The sequence below is a fragment of the Doryrhamphus excisus genome, chromosome 6 (assembly GCF_030265055.1).
Source record: "Doryrhamphus excisus isolate RoL2022-K1 chromosome 6, RoL_Dexc_1.0, whole genome shotgun sequence".
Taxonomy (NCBI): Eukaryota; Metazoa; Chordata; class Actinopteri; order Syngnathiformes; family Syngnathidae; genus Doryrhamphus; species Doryrhamphus excisus.
Window position 1 is genome coordinate 2,323,741 of NC_080471.1, and position 23,912 is coordinate 2,347,652.

Here is a 23,912-nt window from a genome sequence, read left to right on the forward strand (position 1 = left end):
TAATAAAAAAAATACATTTTTAATAATAAAAAAAATTACTAAAAAAAATCTCTGACAAATTTCATATAATAGGGCAAAAGCAGGCTAATAAGCAAACCAATAAGCAGGCTAATACTAGCCGACGTAGTAATAATCATAATAATAATAATAATGATAGTAATAATAATAGGATAATATACAATATAATAATAATTATTATACAATTGATCACTGTCCACCGAACAGAATGGTTGCAGATCTTGAGCAGCGGTTTTGCAGTGTAGATTGTGTGTACTTGTGTACATTTATACTACTAAATCGGTCCAAATGTGGGAACGTTATATCCCGGTTCTTGTTCGTTATTTGTTATTTTTATTCATTTATTTATTTTTTTTGAACGTGTACTACATTCATTCATTCATATATTGTGGATTTCCACCCCAGAACCGAGTAACGCCCCTGCACAACATTAAACGGATCAATGAACGATCATGAACAAAAAATGTAATCTTCATTTTCTGCATTTTAAATGTTACAAAAAGTCGTCACTAGAATGATAAGGAGCCGCACCGGTACCACTTGCCTTTACCTTTTGACAATTAAGGGGTCCCACCACACCCCCCACCCCTCCGGGCGTCACGGCTCTTTAATCCGGCCCTGCCCCCTTTGGTGGTTTACGCGCCGGGCCGTCTTTGTTTGGAATACGCCTCCAAACGGCAACATCAGAGGGGAAGACACTTCGGACCGGTACGCTAAGTTCCCCAATAAATGACAGCAGCCGGGAGTCGACAAGCGAAGCGAGGCTGGCTGCCGTTGCCAAGGTTCCCGTGTACGCGCCGACCGCCTGCCAGCCTGCGCGCGTCACCCTCCGTTGGCAGACATGGCGGCGGACCTCCAGCCACGGTGGGTTTGCGGTCTGCCTTCTTCCTGGAGTTACGGGATCACTCGTGACGGACGGCTCTTCTTCGTCAAGTGAGTGGCAAAAAAAAAACGAAAGAAAACGCCGTCTTTGCAGCAAAGTGGCCGCGTGATCGCGAATGCGTTTTGTGTCCACAGCGAAGAAGCCAAGAGTACAACCTGGCTGCATCCACGCAGCGGAGAGGCGGTCATAACCGGACACCGGAAAACTCCAGGTGAGGCCATTCCCGTGTGTTGTTCTTCTTCACCGAACCTTGACTTCCACCCGGGCTGTGGGCTGGGACCGAGCCGGAGCCCCCGTAAGCCCACCTCTAACCTGCCCCTGACACTTCCTCATGGCCGGTGACGCACATTTTTACCCTGACGCCAACACATTTTAAGTCCAAGTCTAAATCTTCTTTTTAGTTGCGTGGCCTCGGTTAGCTAACACATAATTAGTGATTGCTAACTCATGTAGTGTTTGCTAATAAATGTTTAGGACTACACGGCAGCTTCCATTGCAACTGCAGGGCTGCAGTATTTACTTAATAATATATATAATAATAATAATATCTGATAATAAATATCTGCTGCTGTAGACTTCTTCTTCATCATCATCATCATCATGTCAGTGACTCATCAAGTCCACAACAATATTTTGGTTTGCATATTATGACGTATTATGAGTATTAGGGCCACATTGGGGAACAAATAAAGTCCAAAATGGATGAGAATGAAAACTTTCCTGCTGATTCAGGCAAACTTTGATTGATAACATGGCAGCAAGATAAAGGTAATAATACTTTTTATGGGGGGTATTTTTTTCCAGGCTGCACTGTGGGCGAGTGGCTAGCGCACGGCAGTGGCTAGCACACGCGAGAGGCTAGCACGCGGCAGTGGCTAGTGCACACGAGAGGCTAGCACGTGGCAGTGGCTAGCGCGCGCGAGAGAACGGCTAGCGCGCGCGAGAGAACGGCTAGCGCGCGCGAGAGAACGGCTAGCGCGCGCGAGAGAACGGCTAGCGCGCGCGAGAGAACGGCTAGCGCGCGAGAGAGAACGGCTAGCGCGCGAGAGAGCGTGGCTAGCGCGCGAGAGAGCGTGGCTAGCGCGCGAGAGAGAGTGGCTAGCGCGCGAGAGAGAGTGGCTAGCGCGCGCGAGAGAGTGGCTAGCGCGCGCGAGAGAGTGGCTAGCGCGCGCGAGAGAGTGGCTAGCGCGCGCGAGAGAGTGGCTAACGCGCGCGAGAGAGTGGCTAACGCGCGCGAGAGAGTGGCTAACGCGCGAGAGTGGCTAGCGCGCGCGAGAGAGTGGCTAGCGCGCGCGAGAGAGTGGCTAGCGCGCGCGAGAGAGTGGCTAGCGCGCGCGAGAGAGTGGCTAACGCGCGCGAGAGAGTGGCTAACGCGCGCGAGAGAGTGGCTAACGCGCGAGAGTGGCTAGCGCGCGCGTGCGAGAGTGGCTAGCGCGCGCGTGCGAGAGTGGCTAGCGCGCGCGCGAGAGTGGCTAGCGCGCGCGCGAGAGTGGCTAGCGCGCGCGCGAGAGTGGCTAGCGCGCGCGCGAGAGTGGCTAGCGCGCGCGCGAGAGAGAGTGGCGGCTAACGCGCGCGCGAGAGGGAGTGGCGGCTAACGCGCGCGCGAGAGAGAGTGGCGGCTAACGCGCGCGCGAGAGAGAGTGGCGGCTAACGCGCGCGCGAGAGAGAGTGGCGGCTAACGCGCGAGAGAGAGTGGCGGCTAACGCGCGAGAGAGAGTGGCGGCTAACGCGCGAGACAGAAAATGAATGAATGAATTAATATTTTTTTCCCTTTTTGGTGTAAAAATAATTAATTTTCATGAGAATACGCTGTAAAAAAATCATAAATGAATGAATATTTTTTCTCTTTTTGGCCCTAATATACCATATAATCCATATAATCCAATTTTGGTGCCAAATCAGTGCTTTTGAAACAAATTGTGGACTTTAGAGCTCTCATAACGCTCACTTGGCAGATTTTCAGGCTTTTTTTTAGGATGTGTAGTGAAGCCTGTTATTTGAATTGTATTTCATGAAAGGGTACACATACCGTATACACAGGGGGGGTGTCAGCAGGTGTCTTAATTGGGGCGTCATGAAAAACAATCGACCACTTGACGGCCTCTTGTTAAAGTGAAGGAGGCCATAGAGTTTTCCTAAACTGGCTCCGAGTCCACATAGAACATGACTGGAATGTCCGGAAAGTCCATTTGTGTTCAAATTTCATTCGACCTCTATGTGCTTGATCCATGACTGAAATATGGAACCGGCTTTCTTTCGCAGATCTGCCCACCGGATGGGAAGAAGGATATACGTTTGAGGGTGCACGATGCTTCATTAAGTGAGTGACATTTCCCCCACGTGCATGACAGAATGATCACATCACAGCATATCATAGAATCCGTAGCCATTGCATCCATGGCAGCTAACCACCACAATGCATTTGAGTGAATGTGAAACCTTTAGTCCTCATATCGTAATGGGGCGGCCTGTGAAAAGTTAATCATTACACATGGAACAACATTGTGCAAGCACACGGCGGACGTGTGCATAGTGCTTAGGCTCTTTTTATGATATGATTTTATGGATGGGATCAGCCAATCCAACACTCCAGTTGTGCTGTGCTTAAAGACTCGGATATATGTCTGAGTAGCTTCTTATAATCGGGTTTCCATCCGAATGTTCCACTCATCTTTTTAGAAAACAGCATGCTAATGCTGTGCGTTCTATGCATCGCATGTTATGTAAGAGCTCGGCTTTTCTATCTCTTCTTCCTCTTTTAAGTTTTAATACGGACTCTCCCTCGTTCAGCCCGTATTAAAACTTGGAATGACGTTAAATCATCAACTGCTGTTTTCAACCCATCAAACATCAGCGCTTGAGACGGTCTAGTTTCGAGTATTACATTAGGGTGAAGGAATTCATCAATGAATAGATAAATTGATTGTTTGGAAACGACTGAGGCGTATAGTGAAGAGGGCTGGTCGACTCGGGTACTGGGCCATACTTCAAAAATGGAAAACAACTCATTTTTATTTTTAAATAATTTTGTTGACATCCAAGTTGAGCAGAATAATTACTGAAATATTATATTATTATTTTTTATTTTTTATTTTTTATTTTTTATTTTTTATTTTTTATTTTTTATTTTTTATTTTTTATTTTTTATTTTTTATTTTTTATTTTTTATTTTTTATTTTAATTATTATATTATAATAATTACACAATCGTATTTAAAATAATACAAATAAATTCCACAACATGCACGGGGAGAACATGCAATCTCCACACAGAGATGGGTGGAGGGTGGAATCGAACTGGAGTCTTCCAGCTGTGAGGTCTGCACGCTAACCACTCGACCACATACAGAGGGTTGGAGAAAACAACTCCTTTTTATTTTTAAATAATTTTGTTGACATATTTTATGATTTTATGATTTTATGATTTTATGATTTTATGATTTTATGATTTTATGATTTTATGATTTTATGATTTTATGATTTTATTATAATTGTTATAATATAATAATTACACAATCATATTTAAAATAATACAAATAAAATCCACAACATGCACGGGGAGAACATGCAAACCCCACACAGAGATACCCGAGGGTGGAATCGAACGGGGGTCTCCTAGCTGTGAGGTTTGCGCGCTAACCACTCGAACACCGTGCAGCCCCTCCACAACAAATAGTCCCGCAAAACCAGCAGCAATGCTGAGCAATAAAAAATCAGGATTTGACACTATTAGTATAAAAATACCACCGTTAAAGTACTTTCTATAGTATTATTCTGCACAATTCAAACAGCAGTTGCATGATTGTGTCGAAATATTCATGTTCAGGATTTTGGCGACCCTGAATTGCCCCACAATTTGATACCAAAACAATATTATTGTTGTAACATTTGAAGTAAAATGAATCAGGACGATGACTTAGCATATCAGGGGATGAAAGGGTGTCGGTTCGCCTCCCTGAGTTCCCTCTCCTGCTTTGACTTGCTGCCGTATTCTAGCAGCGCCATGGGGGGGGCTGTCAGGCGATGACGCTGAAAGGGAGCCCAGTGTTTTATCACTTTTATCGCTCAGTCAAAATCCCTGCTACTTTCTACTTCCTCAGTCATCAATAATCAGGAATTGTCAAAACGGTTCGATTGGTGATTGATTCTGAAATGCTTTGTATCGTCTTTGATTGTGTTATTGATTATATGACAGGTGAGTAGCATAGTTTATAGCAACCAATGTGTGTGTCTGTGTGTGTGTGTGTGTGTTGTACAGCGAGCCTAGAGTGCCCCACGTATTTGCTGAAGTCAGTTGCAATTAAAATACTCCTAAAACTCAGTCACGGCTAATTGAATTGATTGACACATCCTCTGACCTGCAGCAGAAACATTTTGCTTTCTAACGCTCGGAACGCTCGCTTTGCCGGAAAATGCAGCGGAACCGTTCACATGGCGCCAAGTGTCTTTGAAACGTGACAACTCACAGCGACGCTTCGGTTTAAGGATGGACGTGTATCTTCTTCGCTTGTGTTCGTGTCTCCAGGCATGGGCCGGGTACCGGTTTTATGGGGTACCATGTTCTCCCCGTGCATGCGTGGGTTTTCTCCGGGTACTCCGGTTTCACATTCCAAAAGCATGCTAGGTTAATTGGCTACTCCAAATTTTCCATAGAGGCTAGCGCGCGAGAGAGTGGCTAGCGCGCGAGAGAGTGGCTAGCGCGCGAGAGAGTGGCTAGCGCGCGCGAGAGAGTGGCTAGCGCGCGAGAGAGTGGCTAGCGCGCGAGAGAGTGGCTAGCGCGCGAGAGAGTGGCTAGCGCGCGAGAGAGTGGCTAACGCGCGAGAGAGTGGCTAGCAACTCCGGTTTCCTCCCACATTCCAAAAACATGCTAGGTTAATTAGCCACTCCAAATTGTCCATAGGTATGAATGTGAGTGTGAATGGTTGTTTGTCTATATGTGCCCTGTGATTGGCCGGCCACCAGTCCAGGGTGTACCCCGCCTCTCGCCCCAAGACAGCTGGGATAGGCTCCAGCACCCACTGCCACCCTCGTGAGGATAAGCGGTAGAAAATGAATGAATGAATTTGTTGTGGTATTTATTTGTATTATTTTAAATACAATTGTGTAAATTTAAATATTTCAGTAATTATTCTGCTCAACTTGGATGTCAACAAAATTATTTTAAAATAATTAATTTTCATGAGAATACGCAATAAAAAATTAATAAATGAATTAATATTTTTTTCCAATTGGCGACTCCAAATTGTCCATAGGTATGAATGTGAGTGTGAATGGTTGTTTGTCTATATGTGCCCTGTGATTGCCCAAAGACAGCTGGGATAGGCTCCAGCACCCACCGCCACCCTTCATGAGAATAAGTGGTAGAAAATGAATGAATGAATGAATTTGTTGTGGTATTTATTTGTATTATTTTAAATACGATTGTGTAATTTTAAATATTTCAGTAATTATTCTGCTCAATTTGGATGTCAACAAAATTATTTAAAAATAATTAATTTTCATGAGAATACGTGGTAGAAAATTAATAAATGAATGAATATTTTTTCCCTTTTTGGCCCTAATACAGACAAGTAGTTAGTATAAGGACCTTGTAGTCTCCGCCACTTGTTATGTTTGTGGAGTTTGAACATTAATGAACAAATACAAATAGGATGAGATATTCATCTTTTAGCCGGTAAAGAAAGAGGAGTACATGATTGATTCATCACTTTGACCCAACACGTCTCTGGAAGCTGTAAAAGGATCGTAGCCCTTCTGATGCTTCTGCTTGTCATCATCGGGTTACACAGTGTGAGCATGGAGGAGCAGATTGTGCTGACGTCGACTGTCCTCTGAAGGGGAGGACGGACGCAGGGCATTGGTGAGATAGTGCCGACTATCCATCGGAATTGGATGGAATTATGGAATGTGAGTTTGGAATGAGATATCTCAGGCTGTTTTTATCGGCCTGCTGTGAAGAGGCTCTTTTCAGTTGCGGAGCTCAGTGCTATCTGATTACTACTTGCTGCCATACTATGGTGTAAACATGAAGTAGCTGTGGTACCGGTTCAAGCCACGTCTTCCACGATAAACACAAAAAGCCCGAAATTTGAACCATCGTTGTGTTTGACGTCAGCATGGAATAACTTCAAAACGCACAGGGGGCCAAAACTCAGTCGACTGAACAAGACTAAAATCCCTCCCGGTCTCTGACTGTCTTATTCCTCTTGAAGGTGTTATTTACAACATATTGCGCAACTGCAGGTTCTTGAGACACATGCTACCTCGCAAACTAGAGAGCTAGCGACCTAAACGGTAGCCTCCAAGTTATTTCCTTTAAACTCAAATAGCCAAAAACTTACCACTTCCACACGGATAGGGAGGATAACTATGAACAGTTATTTAACCTTTAACATGAACATAATAATTTTTTCTGGGTACATGATACCACTTGCGCGGGCCGCACTAACATTAAACTTTCATATCAAGGCGGGGGCCTCAAACTAGCGTCCTGCGGGCCACATTTGGCCCGCGGGCCGCGTGTTTGAGACCCCCTGCCTTAAGGATTCCCCACGGGCAAGTCATTTTTGTTTTTAATGTAGAGCCCTGTTGTGATCTAAAGGATTGAGTCTTATATATGTTTGACTTTTATATTTGACTTGACTTTTTTAATGAGTACGGGTGGTCTCCTGTGTGTAGCCGTGTAGTCCAGTATCTTTGCCTCTGCAGAAGCCAGACGTTCATGATTATTTTTCTAACTAGTAATTGGGATCGGTGATTGTTTGCACCAAGTTCAGCATATAAAGTAGAAGTATTGATTTTGTACTTCCTTTTTTTCTTTCAGCAAGTTGGTCCTCCCGTTCAGCAAAGGCATACAAACCTGTCGCGTCCCTCTCATAACATATCACTAATTCACGACCCAACCGACCTACTCTGTTACTTACATAACGACTGTAAAAGAGTCATAACTAATGTACTGTATTTCACGGTCCAAAGGCACAATGCCAAACGTGGGTCGTAGACACCGCGGTGTCTTATGTGTCTTTATTTTACAATCAGCTATAGCTCATTGAGTACAGAGGAACGGGTCAATAGCTGCTAACCCATTAGCACTGACACCTTGTTAAGCCGCTGCCTTCTGGCTCTGTTTTCACTGGGATAAATCAGGACAAAGAGGAATTTGTCCAGCTATTTAGCCGTTACGGCACTTAAAAAGTGAAACCAATTACTGTATTTTCTGGAGTATAAGTCGCTCTGGAGTATAAGTCGCAGGAACAGCCAACCTATGAAAAAAAGTGCGACTTATAGTCCAGAAAATATGATATATACCGTATTTTCTGGACTATAAGTCTCACAAGGCCAAAAATGCATAATTAGGTAGAAAAAACATACATAAGTCGCACTGGAGTATAAGTCGCATTTTTTGCGGGTTTTCTTTTTTTTTTTTTTTTTTTTTTTTTTTTTTCTATTTTCCAAACTACTTGACAAAAACGGACATTACGTCCTCTTGAAAGCAAGTTCTAACATTAACAAAAGAATAGAGAACAGGCTGAATAGGTGTAAGATATGCTAACACAATGCTTATTCAGATACACAAAAAATAAACATGAACAGAAAAGGTGTCCAGTGTTTATGGAACATAAACACTTTTTTCATTTATAAGTCGCTCTGGAGTATAAGTCGCAGGAACAGCCAACCTATGAAAAATAGTGCGACTTTTCGTCCGGAAAATACAGTATATACCATATTTTCTGTACTACAAGTCGCTCTGGAGTATAAGTCGCAGGAACAGCCAACCTATGAAAAAAAGTGCAACTTATAGTCCAGAAAATATGGTATATACCGTATTTTCTGGAGTATAAGTCGCTCCGGAGTATAAGTCGCACAAGGCCAAAAATGCATAATTAGGTATAAAAAACATACATAAGTCGCACTGGAGTATAAATCGCATTTTTTGCGGGTAATTTATTTTCCAAAGTACTTGACCAAAACAGACATTACGCCATCTTGGAAGGCAAGTTCTAACATTAATAAAAGAATAGAGAACAGGATGAATAGGTGTAAGATATGCTAACACAATGCTTATTCATCTACACAAAAAATAAACATGAACAGAAAAGGTGTCCAGTGTTTATGGAACATAAACACTTTTTTCATTTATAAGTCGCTCTGGAGTATAAGTCGCAGGAACAGCCAACCTATGAAAAATAGTGCGACTTTTCGTCCGGAAAATACAGTATATACCATATTTTCTGTACTACAAGTCGCTCTGGAGTATAAGTCGCAGGAACAGCCAACCTATGAAAAAAAGTGCGACTTATAGTCCAGAAAATATGATATATACCGTATTTTCTGGAGTATAAGTCGCTCCGGAGTATAAGTCGCACAAGGCCAAAAATGCATAATTAGGTAGAAACAAACATACATAAGTCGCACTGGAGTATAAGTCGCATTTTTTGCGGGTAATTTATTTTCCAAACTACTTGACAAAAACGGACATTACGTCCTCTTGAAAGCAAGTTCTAACATTAATAAAAGAATAGAGAACAGGCTGAATAGGTGTAAGATATGCTAACACAATGCTTATTCAGATACACAAAAAATAAACATGAACAGAAAAGGTGTCCAGTGTTTATGGAACATAAACACTTTTTTTCATTTATAAGTCGCTCTGGAGTATAAGTCGCAGGAACAGCCAACCTATGAAAAATAGTGCAACTTTTCGTCCGGAAAATACAGTATATACCATATTTTCTGTACTACAAGTCGCTCTGGAGTATAAGTCGCAGGAACAGCCAACCTATGAAAAAAAGTGCAACTTATAGTCCAGAAAATATGATATATACCGTATTTTCTGGAGTATAAGTCGCTCCGGAGTATAAGTCGCACAAGGCCAAAAATGCATAATTAGGTAGAAAAAAACATACATAAGTCGCACTGGAGTATAAGTCGCATTTTTTGCGGGTAATTTATTTTACGAACTACTTGACCAAAACTGACATTACGTCCTCTTGGAAGGCAAGTTTTCGAGATCGTCTTAACACGAGCTTCTGTCGACCTTTTGTCCAAAAGACGGCACAATCTTTAAAGCTTCACTGTCCTTGGGATTCACTTGGAGTTTCCTTTCGATGAATTCCATCGAACGACGCGACTACACAACGATTCTCCGTCTGGATCCGTCACAGAGTTGATGTATTTATGATACTTTAGGGATTTCCTGACGTCCATCGATATCTGCACCTCCCGTTCTGAAGCCGTAGCCTCTTGCCCGTTGACGTTGGATGTTTACAGCGCCTCGTTGCAAGAATGGATCTAATTGCCGTCGGTCACGTAGATGAAAATGAAAAGCTGGAGTCACAAAGCTCGAGGCCAGTCTAATTGAATTACGGTATATTCCATTTTTTATGTCCCAGTCAATGACTTCTCGCCAGTGTCCTTTGTGGGCAATTTGCTGCGGCATCAACATGAAGCGCCACATAAAATATGAAATATTGTTATAATGCACTGTGCAGTCGCTGCTTCCAGGCTGTTCGCTTGTACTCTTGCATAATTCAGCAAGCAGAACTGAGAAAGAAAGAGCATGTCAAATTGAACTTTGGATAATTTCCAAAATCTGTCTTTGGCTCTTGGATCGTTCGCGCGGTGCAATCATTCTGAAATGGATCAGTTGGTCTGCAACAGTATCCCGTTGATGAAATTACAAATGAAAAACCTGAACGAAAACTCTTAGTCGTGATTCTTCTTAATTAGGCGATAAATAGCTTCATTAGAATGTAGTAAAACAGTAGAAAAACATATTTAATCGGGAGGTAAAACAAAACATAAATCTGCATTGAACCGTTGGATACTGTGGTATCGGTTCAGTACTCGCAAGGAATTGAACGGCACGACATGTCACGTTGTGGCGTCTTAAGTACAACGCAAAACTGACTTTGTTGCTTGACGCTGCTGTGAACCGCTTTCTGAAAATGTGTTTATCTTCGCTAATTTCTTATTGCTATTATTTTTTTTTTGATTAATATAATTTTTTTTTAATATATTCATTTGACTTGGGCTGTATTGCCATTTTGAAAACTGTTATAATTGGAATGTTTAATAGCAAATTGGATTTGTACGTGGAATTGTCTGTGGAATAATAAATACTGCATAGTTTGATTGAAATATCTAAGAACAGAACTATGGTTAAAAGATGTGTCACTACTGTTGTATAGACTTGGGAATTTATTATTTATACTTACTTTATTGAAAATTGTCCAAGGTGTACGCACATCAGAAAATGAGGCAATCATATTTTCCAGGCTATAAGTCATGCTAGCCAAAAATGCACAATAACGAAGAAAAAACAGATAGAAGTCGTACTGAGCTATAATTGGCTGTTTTTAGGGGAAATTAATTTCCTAAGCTCAGACACCAAGAACAGATATTTCATCTTGAAAGGCAAGTTATAGTCATAACAACCAGATGGCGAAAACAAGCTAAAAACGTGACTAGCTATGCATTTGCGTTCCGTCTTTCTAAGTTGATGTTTACGTTGGTAATTTTCAGTAGTGCAGGAGTCATAGAAGTTGCAGATTTTCTTCTTCTTCTTTCTCTTTGGGCTTTTCCCTTCAGGGGTCGCCACAGCAAAGCGATTACCTCCATCCAACCTTGTCTTCTGCATCTGTCTCCTTCACGCCAACTACCATCATGTCCTTCTTCGCTACATCCATAAACCTCTTTGGTCTTCCTCTACGTCTCCTACCTACCCTTCTACCAATATATTCACTATCTCTACTCAGTAACATCCCTCTGATGTATTTGTTCCTGATCCTATCCATCCTGGTCACTCCCAATGTGAACCTCAGCATCCGCATGTCTGCTACCTCCAGTTCTGCTTTCTGTCTTTTCCTCAGTGGAAATGTCCCTGGATCAAACAACATGGCTGCACAAACAAAACTTTAAATTATTATTATTTATTCAAAATTACTTAAATTATTTGTACAAATTTGTCATCTATTTATTCTCCACATTATTATTATTATTATTATTATTATTATTATTATTATTATTATTATTATTATTATTATTATTATTATTATTATTATTATTATTATTATTATTATTATTTATTATGTGGGAGCCAGGCAACGATATTTCGTTGGCAATTTCACTGCTGTGATATTGTGCAATGACAATAAAGAAAGTCTATCCGTCCGTCCGTCCTTCCATCCATCCATCCATCCATCCGTCTATCTAGATGATTTTCAAAGAAGGATGTACATTTTTGCATAGAGGCTTACTATCAAAAACTGTCAGTCCTTTGCATCAATCTCCTGGTATGGCTGCTAATCCAAGTTCATCATTTTATAAGGCTAATAGATTATTAGAAAACCCATCTAAAAAATCTAAACTGAAACTAAAATCTCTTACCATGCTGTTAACGACTCCCTTCAGAGCGTAGCACAAACTGGGTCTAACAAGGACATAAAAACGATGCACAAATATCTGAGAGTGTGTAGTTGAAGACAAAGACCTGGCAGCTACACTAAATAGTAGCCGTCAATCACCAGTGTCAGTATCAACAGTGAAGCGACGACTTCAGGACTTCAGACTTCATGGCAGGACTTCCGAGAAAAAGTCATAGCTCAGATCGACCCAAACAAAATTCCAAGTGATCCCAAACTTTTGAGCGGTAGTGTACGTACTCGTTGCAGATCAACTTCTCAATGTTGGACATGTTGGAGCCCTGTTTGAGACCCCCTACCCCCACTGTCCACACCTCAACTAGCAGTCAAGGCTAAAGCAACTCACACTGGTTTAGTAACATTGGAACATGTTCCCATTGTGAGTGAGATAGTGGTTCCAGTTCACAATTTTGTATGATAGGAGTAGCAGATACTGGCACATAAATCCGACAGCAGCCTCTCATGGCTGTCAGTGTGGAAAAAAAACATATCTAAGGAGTATATCCGGAGTATAAATTGCAGTACCAAACCATGAAAAAATGTGCATTTCATTTAAAAACTGTACCTGATAGCATTATTAGTTATTTTGATTTAAAAACCTGTATCAGTCCAAAAAGGAGAATCAGTACGTCGTTGATATTAAAGTCCACAAACGTACACCCAGGATGTGTTAACGACTGCATTGGGACTCCTTGACTGGATTGCGTAACTTTGGGAATTCCGTCCCATGCATGGGAATCATGTGACTGAGGATGGTGTAATCACGCAGCTAATTGCTTTCAACGTTTAGCAAGCTGCTCCAATCAAATCAAATATTGACCGAGCATTTTTAGAGCGCTATGCGGCTCATTTGATGGGAGCGCACCACTTTCCAAAATAAAGAAAAAAAAATGTTTATTTGAATTTTACACAGTGATGGAGTCCTCCGTCTTCTCAAAACATGATTGCAGCTCCGGGCAAGAATATTTCCACAGTTAACCTTCAGTGGGATGGAGCTTGGGAGTTTAACGTGTGGAAATTGCAAACCGACTCATCTATTCGGAAACACCGAGTTACACGAAGCATTAGCCTCTACAGGAAATAGCGATAACAACACATGCCAGTCAAGTTTTTTCAATTCAGGTGTCCAAATATTAACGTTTAAACTGCCCACTAATAATCAATAATAATAGTAATGACTACATAAAGTTTTATGTAAACTCATATGAGCCAATATTTTATTTAAAAAAAACAATATACAGTTCCAAATTTTTCCCCCATAGTGCATTTATGTTGTTTATTACGAGCGGTAACCATTCTATTTTGTTTGATGGTCCTTGAACGCACCATTGTGTTAACTCTCTGCCATGCTGCAGAGATAGATTATTCATTCATTCATTCATTTTCTACCGCTTTTTCCTCACGAGGGTCGCGGGGGGGTGCTGGAGCCTATCCCAGCTGTCTTCGGGCGAGAGGCGGGGTCCACCCTGGACTGGTGGCCAGCCAATCACAGGGCACATATAGACAAACAACCATTCACACTCGCATTCATTCCTATGGACAATTTGGAGTGGCTAATTAACCTAGCATGTTTTTGGAATGTGGGAGGAAACCGGAGTACCCGGAGAAAACCCACGCATGCACGGGGAGAACATGCAAACTCCACACAGAGATGGCCGAGGGTGGAATTGAACCCTGGTCTCCTAGCTGTGAGGTCTGCGCACTAACCACCAGACCGCCGTGCCGCCCAGATAGATTACCATACTGTATTTCTCCTGGGTTTTTTTTCACCTCATCCATGCATCCATCCATGCATCCATCCATGCATCCATCCATGCATCCATCTTCCAACGGGAGGGAAGCATTTAGCCTACAGTAGTTCTTTGCTCCCAAAGCCTCTTAGATTTGCGCTATCTTGTATTTAACGCTGAGAGAGCATTGAGTAATCCTGGTAGTTGCTGATGTTGTGCCGGGTTGAATCGACAGCACAGCTGCTGTCATGTTGCTCGCGCTGTTACTCCACTGGCATTCCCGTTTAGTATTTATTCAGGAAGAATCGCATCTACTTGGCACAATTTATGCCGATCCGTGCCAAATCCTAAAAAGCGCTTTTGCTACAAAGTGCCAAGCAATGATGATGATGTTTTCATTTAAGTGCTTTCTCATATTTGGAGGGTGGAAAACAAAGCGGTGATCAATGCATGCAACGTTTGATCCTAAGGTGTGAGAGTGTTCTGGTTCAGTGGAACCTTGGTTAGCGTACGCCCTGGTTAGCATGTTTTTCGCTTCATGCAAAAAAAAAGTACGGCAAAGAGTTGCCACATTTTCTGTTTGGTGTAAATACAGCACTAAGTTCCTATTGTATTTTTGCCACAGAATATAATTATTAGCAGCTAGCTAATTCAGTCGTTTTTCCAAAATTAATTAATGTTTCGAGGTTGACCATGGCGTATTATCAGTCAAATATTGAAAGACAAGTTATGTGGCATTTAAGTGCATGGAGTCAGCCTTGGCATGTCTGACATAATAGAGTCGATAAAAAAAGTTCTCCTCCCATTCCATGTGGAAGTGGTTGATTTTTGGCTTCTTTTTTTGTCGTTCTTTCCTACTTTGAAACACATTCATCATGTTTGTGCAAGCCTGCACAATGTGGCGTAAACAAAGAATAACAGGGAATGTAAAGTTGACTGTAGGGGTGTTATTTCATGTCTAGAGGGCTCTAACCATGGTAAAAATGTATTTAGACAGTCATAAACAGGTTTTCTGTGTTGTTACTATGAAAGTATTTCATTAATATTAAATCCTGCTTCATGGAAATTCACGAATCGTGGTCGCGATAAACGAGGGACGACTATATTTTAAACACCTCCATACCGAGATGCTATTTCAGTTCATTGGTAGAAAGCACCTTGACGGGAAATCCATTTTTTAAGGTTGGCCTTTTTGTCAAGGTAAACTGCTGTCCTATTTTGCCTCCACGAGCCAGCATGTTTTCACTTCCTCTTTCATCCCTTCCTTGTTTCTCTTCACTGTTTGCCTCCGTCCAGTGGACAGTGCGCGGTCTCGTTGTTTCCCAGATGGTCCGTGTTGATTAGGCAGCTTTTGGAAGCTATCGCTCTGCCCAAACGCTCCACAGCTGTGAGCTGTTGGAACGCTGTGCTAAAATGTGCACAGAGCCATTTTGGAGCCGTCTGCTGCTTCCTGAAACAAATTGTTACAAATTCGCTTATTGACATTACATTCGTCTGGAGGCCTTCAGGAAAGTGGTCCAAATCTCTGATCTAAACAGGCAGTTTGAAGGCTCACTGGGATGCATTAAGAGGTAATAAATGTCCGTTTCTGTGCAAAAGTTTCCCTAATATTTTGCTCTGCATCGACTCATTTATAACAGATCTCTGCAAACCGGATGTTGTAGGTTCTAGAAAAGGGTCTAAAGATGCTGGGCTCGCCGCTAATTCTCATGACATATGTCTATCTTGTTATGGGTCATTTCTTGAAGCTATTCAAGTCAAAATAATGACACGTATGAAGAGATTCTATAAAGAAGAAAAAAAACCTTAAGGCAGAGTCGAACAGCTGCAAGAGGTCAACTCTGTGTGCATTCGCTTGTAAGAAGTACTCTTACTCTTACTATGACTTGAGTGCACGTTGTGCACGTTGTGCATTGTTCCTAGGTCATTGCGGCTTCTTCAATTTGAGCCTCAAAACAGATAAAGTGCGTCCTTACATATTTGTGATTCAGCATTAATGGCGCCACCAATTCATGGCTTTATGGTAAAAAATAATGTTTAACTACAGAAGCACTCGGAGAGCGCCATAGTTCCCTTCATATTGGAATAGAAAATGAGTGTTTGCTAAATACAAGGATGAAGAGTCTTGAACCAGTCATGATGTGCTACAGTAAACCTCGGATATATCGGATTCAATTGTTCCCACTGGTTTTGTCCGATATAAGCGAAATCCGTTATATGCGTATACCGGAAAATGTCCGTTTTACGCATATATGGGATTTATATCCGGTATATGCGTAAATGGGATTTTATCCGTTATAAAAAGGCACTTCCTTGACTATGTTTCCAATGTACCTGGACGCGCAGGCAACGCTGCAAACGCTGCAAATGACGTCGTATAGCGGCCTGTCAAGATTCGGCGAATCGGAGCGCCACGATGCGGCCATCCGATATATGCCAGGGAAATTTCATGGAAATGCATTGGAACGGGACTGGAGATTTTGTCCGAAATAGGCGAAATCCGTTATAAAAAATCCGATATATGCAATGAATTTTTATTGGAAATGCATTACAGAAAAATCGGTTCTTTTTTTATCTGTCCGTTGTGAGCGAATTTCCGATATATCCGAGTCCGATATATCCGAGGTTTACTATATATATATCACTATATACTATACTTACTTACTATGATACCCATTATGGCATTGGATGTTCATATCACCTCCTACTTTGGTACGTGACAAAAATAAAATTAAAAAAAAAAACGTAAACTATATTAGGAAAGCAGGAAGTGAACATACCATATCTTACTTATTGTGTGGAAATATGGGCTAATAACTATAAAAGCAATCTTCACTGGCTAAATGTACTGCAAAAAAGGCCAGTAAGGATAATTCAGAATGCCGCCTACAGAGAACATACTAACTCCTTATTTCTAAAATCCCAAATACTTCAACTTGCTGATATAGTTCATCTTCAAACAGCTAAAATAATGCATAAGGCTAAAAATAACCAATTAGCTAAAAATGTCATCCAATACTTCTCTACAAGAGAGGAGAAATATGATCTCAAAAAACCTTAAACTGTATTATGGAAAGCAGGAAGTGAACAAATGTAACAGTTACTGATTGTAAAAGAAAGAAAACAAGTCTTACATTACTATTTATTAGTATTGAGTACCTATACATTTTATACTTTAAATGTGTTTCAATTACTGGATGATTTTGGCTATTCAGCAGTACTACATGAACAGACATACTGTCTTTGACAGTACACACGAATACACACTAAAGTAGTGTTTTTCCCACTGAGCCAAGACCAATAGGTCGGGAATCACTGCACTCCGGCATGTATAGTACTTTAATTGTGTTTGTGGGTGACACAAAGGCATCCAGAGACGAGTAATACTTGAGTAATGAGTAGTACTTGTTTGTTTTGACTGCCCAGCTGTGGGCTACTTCACTGCTGCGAGTCTTCTCCCACACTCTGATGTTCTCAGATGTCCACGTCCCTGCCTGAACAAATATTTGAACTCTTCTCACTGAATCATGTATATGGCCTTTGATTGATATTGTACTTTGCTTTCTCACAATGGCGTCGCCACCGTTACTGAGAGAATGCGGGAACGCTGGCACACATCGCCATTAACAACGAAGACGCACACATCACACGGGCTGATCATTTTCTACCGCTTTTTCCTCACGAGGGTCGCGGGGGGTGCTGGAGCCTATCCCAGCTGTCTTCGGGCGTAAGGCGTGGTACACCCTAGACTGGTCGCCAGCCAATCCCTGTGATTGACATATAGACAAACAACCATTCACACTCACATTCATACCTATGGACAATTTGGAGTGGCTAATTAACCTAGCATGTTTTTGGAATGTGGGAGGAAACCGGAGTACCCGGAGAAAACCCACGCATGCACGGGGAGAACATGCAAACTCCACACAGAGATGGCCGAGGGTGGGATTGAACCCTGGTCTCCTAGCTGTGAGGTCTGCGCGCTAACCCCTAGACCAGGGGTCGGCAACCTTTACTATGAAAAGAGCCATTTCACCCACTTGCCCACTAAAGAAAAATAGCCTGGAGCCGCAAAACGTTGTATGTTTAAAACAACATTGGAGGAAAAAAAAAGACGAGTTGGAGTACTCTTGCTAGTACTGGAGATAAACTTTTGTTTTTAAATGAGCTCTAATTTATTTATTAGAATCGTCAAATAACTCATTAATAATAATTAATAACTCAAATAACTCAAAGTATTACTCATTTCCCTTCATGTTAACCTGTCAGAGAGAACTGGATAGCATCCTGTCTGCTCATTCAGTCACCAGTCAGAACTCAGTCAGGATGCATTCATGGTCTCACACAAAGTTGGATTTTTGTAAACTCATAACAAAGACGTGCATTTTCACCACACGGGTGCTAAAAAATATTCAAGCATTGCAAAGGGAGCCGCAACAAAGAGGCTGGAGAGCCACATGCGGCTCTGGAGCCGCGGGTTGCTGACCCCTGCCCTAGACCACCGTGCCGCAAAATCACTGTGCCTGACCGGGTATTGAACCTCGACCTCCTGCACCATGAACTGGTAGCGGTGCTACCAGTTGAGCTAACCAGCTGACCGGTTGAATTATTATAAATCAAAAATGTGTCATTTTTTAAGCACATTTTCATGTCTTTTTTTGCCTAAAAAAATGACAAAGGTCTTTGTAGTATTATGGCCACTAGGCGTCAGTAATGTTTTTACATTATTGTCAACCATGTCATGTTCGACATGTTCAACCTTCTCCTCACATTCCATGTGGAAGTGGTACATTTTTGGCTTATTTGTCTCTCATCCCCACTCCTTTTTAAACTCTTTGAATACAGTAAATAAATTGGAGGCTAACCACCGGGTGTTATTTCATGTCTACAGGGCTCTAATAATAGTAAAGGTTATGTTTAGAAAGTCATAAACGTTTTTTCTATGCTCTAACAATTTATTAATATTGAAACTTACCTCTCGGAAGTTCACTTGTCAGATTGGTGACTTGGCTGAAACGTGATTCCGGACTGAAAACGTGTATTGCGTTTGAGATCTGAGCTTTAGAACCTGATGAAAGTGAGTCCACCACTCATATTTCTGCAAATATTTAATGATCATTTTTCATGGGACGACATTGAAGAGGCAACTTAGAGTGAACCTAATGCCGAAGAGCATTAACCCTCTTCTTCCGTTTTACATTTTAATGCATAAAAAGAATCACATAATATTTGTTTATTGCATTAAGGCTTTTTGACTTTGTCAGGAGACTCTATTTCGACAAAATAAAAACAAAAAAATAATTTTTACTACATTTTAAAATGGTCTGTTTGAAATGATGACCACTGTATTGTTAGGGTGGGTTTGGACCCGGTTATAATAATATGACTATAAAGCAATATTTTTGAGCCAAAACTGAAATCATAAGTGTCCAATTAGCCAACACAATGACAACCAGCTCCTCTTCTCATCATGGAAGCTTCAGGGGATTCTCATTTTCATCACCGCTTTTCCAGTATACCAGCAGAAAAACAAGGTCCACACATGTGAGGTGAATTCACTCATTTGATGATTTCACTGATTTCACTTTTACAATTTGGATCATGGAAAGAATGGCAAGAAGTACCGTGAACCAAGATCTGGACCTGGTCTGCTTTTTCATTTCACTTTATACTAAAGTTGTGTTGCTGAAAACAATCACTTTTTCTACCTTTTCTTGACATGAATATATATGGGTCAAAATTCACCCCAACACCATACATGTTTCTTTAGTCATTCATACTAAAATGAGAAAATAAATACAACTAATTGATTTAAGAGATATGTTCTATATCCCTCAGTAATAGCCAGTTAACAAAACAACCTTCAATTTATGAATATGATTCTTTTGAGGTTCATTTTACTATTTTTAGAAATAGAAATGGAGGGGTATAGTGACAAAAAAAGGCCTCCATGCCCACACCAAAAGTATTAAAAGCAACATTTTCATGGATGAGGAAGCCTAAGAAGGTAACCAAGACATGAGAAGCAAATCTGATGGTAACTTATTATTTTTAGTGTATTTTATAGCCGATTTAATACACGGGTCAAAACCGACCTGTTAACATAAGAGATGATACCAGAAAGCTAACACAAGAGGAAGGTTAAGTAATAATAAAAATAAATAATGCTATAATAAAACAATATTCTCACTTTGGGTCCAGTTTGGATATTTTCACTTTGAGGTGTACTTATTTTGAGTAGACAGTAAATTTATACTGCTGACTGAAAAGATATATAAAATATTTTTTAGAAATAAGTGAGGCTTGCACTTTGTATGTGAAATGTCTAGTTTTATATATTTTGCAAGATTTAAACTTTATATTGACTTTTTTTTTGTGAGCAAACACTTCTGACTGCATGGACTAATAGTCCCTTCGGGGGGGGGGGGGGGGGGGGGGCACACTATTACACAACATTACAAGCCTTCAGTCTAACAAGTTGAGTCCATCCATCACATCAGTCCTTAAGTTTAAAATCAACATAGATACATCTGGCAACACTGAAATAAAACCAGCCTGCTCTTATTACATCATGCGTGGCCGTGAGGAAGAGCGATGGAGGCAGTCAGGAGGCATCTGACAGGACCTTCATTGCTCTTATCAATCCATCAGTCTGATAGCTGATCAGCTCTCGGCCGTAAAGCGTCTCCGTCGTGTCAATTTCCAAAGTGCTTCTGCAAGGAGAAAAGACGTCTTGTCACAAATCAATGAGCAGGCAACCCTCCTCCTCCTCCTCCTCAAATGAGGAATCCCACTCAGTGGTAAGATAGTAAGACCTCTGCTGGTGCTTCTAATAAATACAACTTCAAGTGTGTGACGACAGGACCGCTATAATGAACACATGAAGTACATATAAAGTAAGGTCATAAAAAGGTAAGAATGAAATGAAACGGTAATAAAGAAAGAATAAGAACTTCCTTTTACTGCTGTGGGTGTCCTGCAGGCCTTGGTACCTTCTTGAAATGTCGTCACAAAAGCTAATCTGGAATAATAACCTCATGTTCTCCTCCCAGATGTCCTTGTAATAGCGCACTGAATCCATGACCCTATATTCATAATAATGGTCGCAGCAGTTGGGCGGTTGAAATGCCGCCGAAAAAGTCTGGTCAGAACACTGACTATATTTTCCCGAAGGTCTTGTGACCCATCGGAAGGATTCACCTCTGTTCCATGTTTTCACCATTTGTTGGTAATGGCTCTCACTGTGGTTGGCTGGAGTCCCAAAGCTTTATAAATGACTTTATTACCTTTTCCAGACTGATAAATCTCAATGTTTTGAAGGGGGGGGTGGGGGGGGGGGGTGACTGTTTCACACATTTTGTGTTCAATAGTCTTGTCAGTGATTAATTTTATTTTATTTTTTTTTTAATTTAAACTTCCTTTTATGTTAGCTTTCTGGTATCATCTCTTATGTTAACGGGTCGGTTTTGACCCGTGTATTAAATCAGCTATAAAATACACTAAAAATAATAAGTTACCATCAAATTCGCTTCTCATGTCTTGGTTACCTTCTTAGGCTTCCTCATCCATGAAAATGTTGCTTTTAATACTTTTGGTGTGGGCATGGAGGCCTTTTTTTGTCACTATACCCCTCCATTTCTATTTACAAAAATGGTCAAATCAACCTCAAAAGAATCATATAAATAAATTGAGGGCTATAGAACATATCTCTTAAATCAATTAGTTGTATTTATTTTCTCATTTTAGTATGAATGACTAAAGAAACATGTATGGTGTTGGGGTGAATTTTGACCCATATATATTCATGTGAAGAAAAGGTATAAAAAGTGATTGTTTTCAGCAACACAACTTTAGTATAAAGTGAAATGAAAAAGCAGACCAGGTCCAGATCTTGGTTCACTGTACTTCTTGCCATTCTTTCCATGATCCAAATTGTAAAAGTGAAATCAGTGAAATCATCAAATGAGTGAATTCACCTCACATGTGTGGACCTTGTTTTTCTGCTGGTGTACTGGAAAAGCGGTGATGAAAATGAGAATCCCCTGAAGCTTCCATGATGAGAAGAGGAGCTGGTTGTCATTGTGTTGGCTAATTGGACACTTATGATTTCAGTTTTGGCTCAAAAATATTGCTTTATAGTCATATTATTATAACCGGGTCCAAACCCACCCTAACAATACAGTGGTCATCATTTCAAACAGACCATTTTAAAATGTAGTAAAAATTATTTTTTTGTTTTTATTTTGTTGAAATAGAGTTTCCTGACAAAGTCAAAAAGCCTTAATGCAATAAACAAATATTATGTGATTCTTTTTATGCACTAAAATGTAAAACGGGTCGACCCGACCCGAACACAAGAGGAGTGTTAAATTTACTTGATGATTTGAAACATTGAAGTGTGCCAATCATGCAAAGTAATAAGAAATCAAGACAACAACAAACAATTTTTTGGTACCGCTACATAAAATGTGGAACAAGAAGTGTAAGATCTTACGCTCAGCTAGCTTGTTTGTTTTTATTGTTTATTTACGGAGGAGGGAGACTCATTGGTCATTCAGAGAGACAATGGGAATACGTACACAAGCTGATTAGCCAATGGCTAAGACGCGTGTGCAATGATAACCTTATCTAAGGTTATAAAGTCATTTCCAGGGTGGGTCATGTGTCTTTAAATGCCCTGCTTCACCGAGCTTTCTGTCTAATGCAGGGGTGGGCAAACTTTTTGACTCGCGGGCCGCATTGATATGACAAAATTTACGGGGGGGGGGGGGGGGGCAGACTATATATTTTACACGTAACAGTCCACCTGGTATTATTGTATCTGTAAAATTGTCATGCAATCTGCTATTATTATTTATTATTTTATATTTATATTTAAATATTTTAAAAATAATAAAATATTATAATAATTACAATAAAATTAAAATAATAATAATTATATTATTATTATGTAAAATATGCAAATATAACAATAATATTATATATAATTAATATAATAATTAGCATTAATGTAATAATTATAATAATCATAATAGTTCTAATAATTTTATACTAATCTAATAATCTAATAATAATTACAATAATAATAATAATAATAATAATAATAATAATAATAATAATAATAATAATAATAATAATAATTATTATTATTATTATTATTATTATATTAATAATAATAATAATAAGAATAATAAGAATAATAATGATGATGATAATAATAATAATAATAATAATAATAATAATAATAATAATAATTATTATTATTATTATTATTATTATTATTATTATTATTATTATTATTATTATTATTATTATTATTATTATTATTATTATTATTATTATTATTATTATTATTATTATTATTATTATATTAATAATAATATTATTTATTTTATAATAATTATTATAATAATTATAATAAGAATAATAATGATGATGATTATTATAATAATAATAATAATAATAATAATTATAATAATACTAATAATAATACTACTACTACTACTACTACTACTACTACTAATAATAATAATAATAATAATAATAATAATAATAATAATAATAATTATTATTATTATTATTATTATTATTATTATTATTATTATTATTATTATGTGCTTGTGTCCCTTTTTTCAGGAGCACTTTGTAAACAACAGACCATGTCAAAAAACGAAATTGATAAAACCATCAAAAGTTGGCTCAGGCCATGATGCCAGGTTGTATGTTGAGTTTAAATGAAATACTTTGGAAAGATTGGGCGGGCCGTATTCAAACACTTGGCGGGCCGGATGTGGCCCCCGGGCCGTAGTTTGCCCACCCCTGGTCTAATGTCCCTTTTTCACAGCTCACCTTTTACACT

The 23,912-nt window shown here is 39.9% G+C and overlaps 1 protein-coding gene across 14 annotated transcripts in view; it reads left to right on the forward strand.

Annotated features, from left to right (window-relative positions):
- Nucleotides 1-685: 685 nt before the first annotated feature.
- LOC131131339 (pleckstrin homology domain-containing family A member 5-like) overlaps nt 686-23,912 on the forward strand; it is a 101,715-nt gene continuing 78,488 nt past the window's right edge. For 4 of the 14 annotated variants that reach the window (XM_058075967.1, XM_058075968.1, XM_058075970.1 and 1 more), the window contains exons 1-3: nt 691-951; nt 1,036-1,112; nt 3,164-3,221. In XM_058075967.1, coding sequence (XP_057931950.1) covers nt 860-951; nt 1,036-1,112; nt 3,164-3,221 — 227 coding nt within the window. In that variant the 5' untranslated portion in view covers nt 691-859. Of the gene's footprint in view, nt 952-1,035; nt 1,113-3,163; nt 3,222-23,912 lie in introns of all 14 variants that reach the window. The other 10 variants (XM_058075981.1, XM_058075980.1, XM_058075965.1 and 7 more) reach the window with 7 other exon arrangements.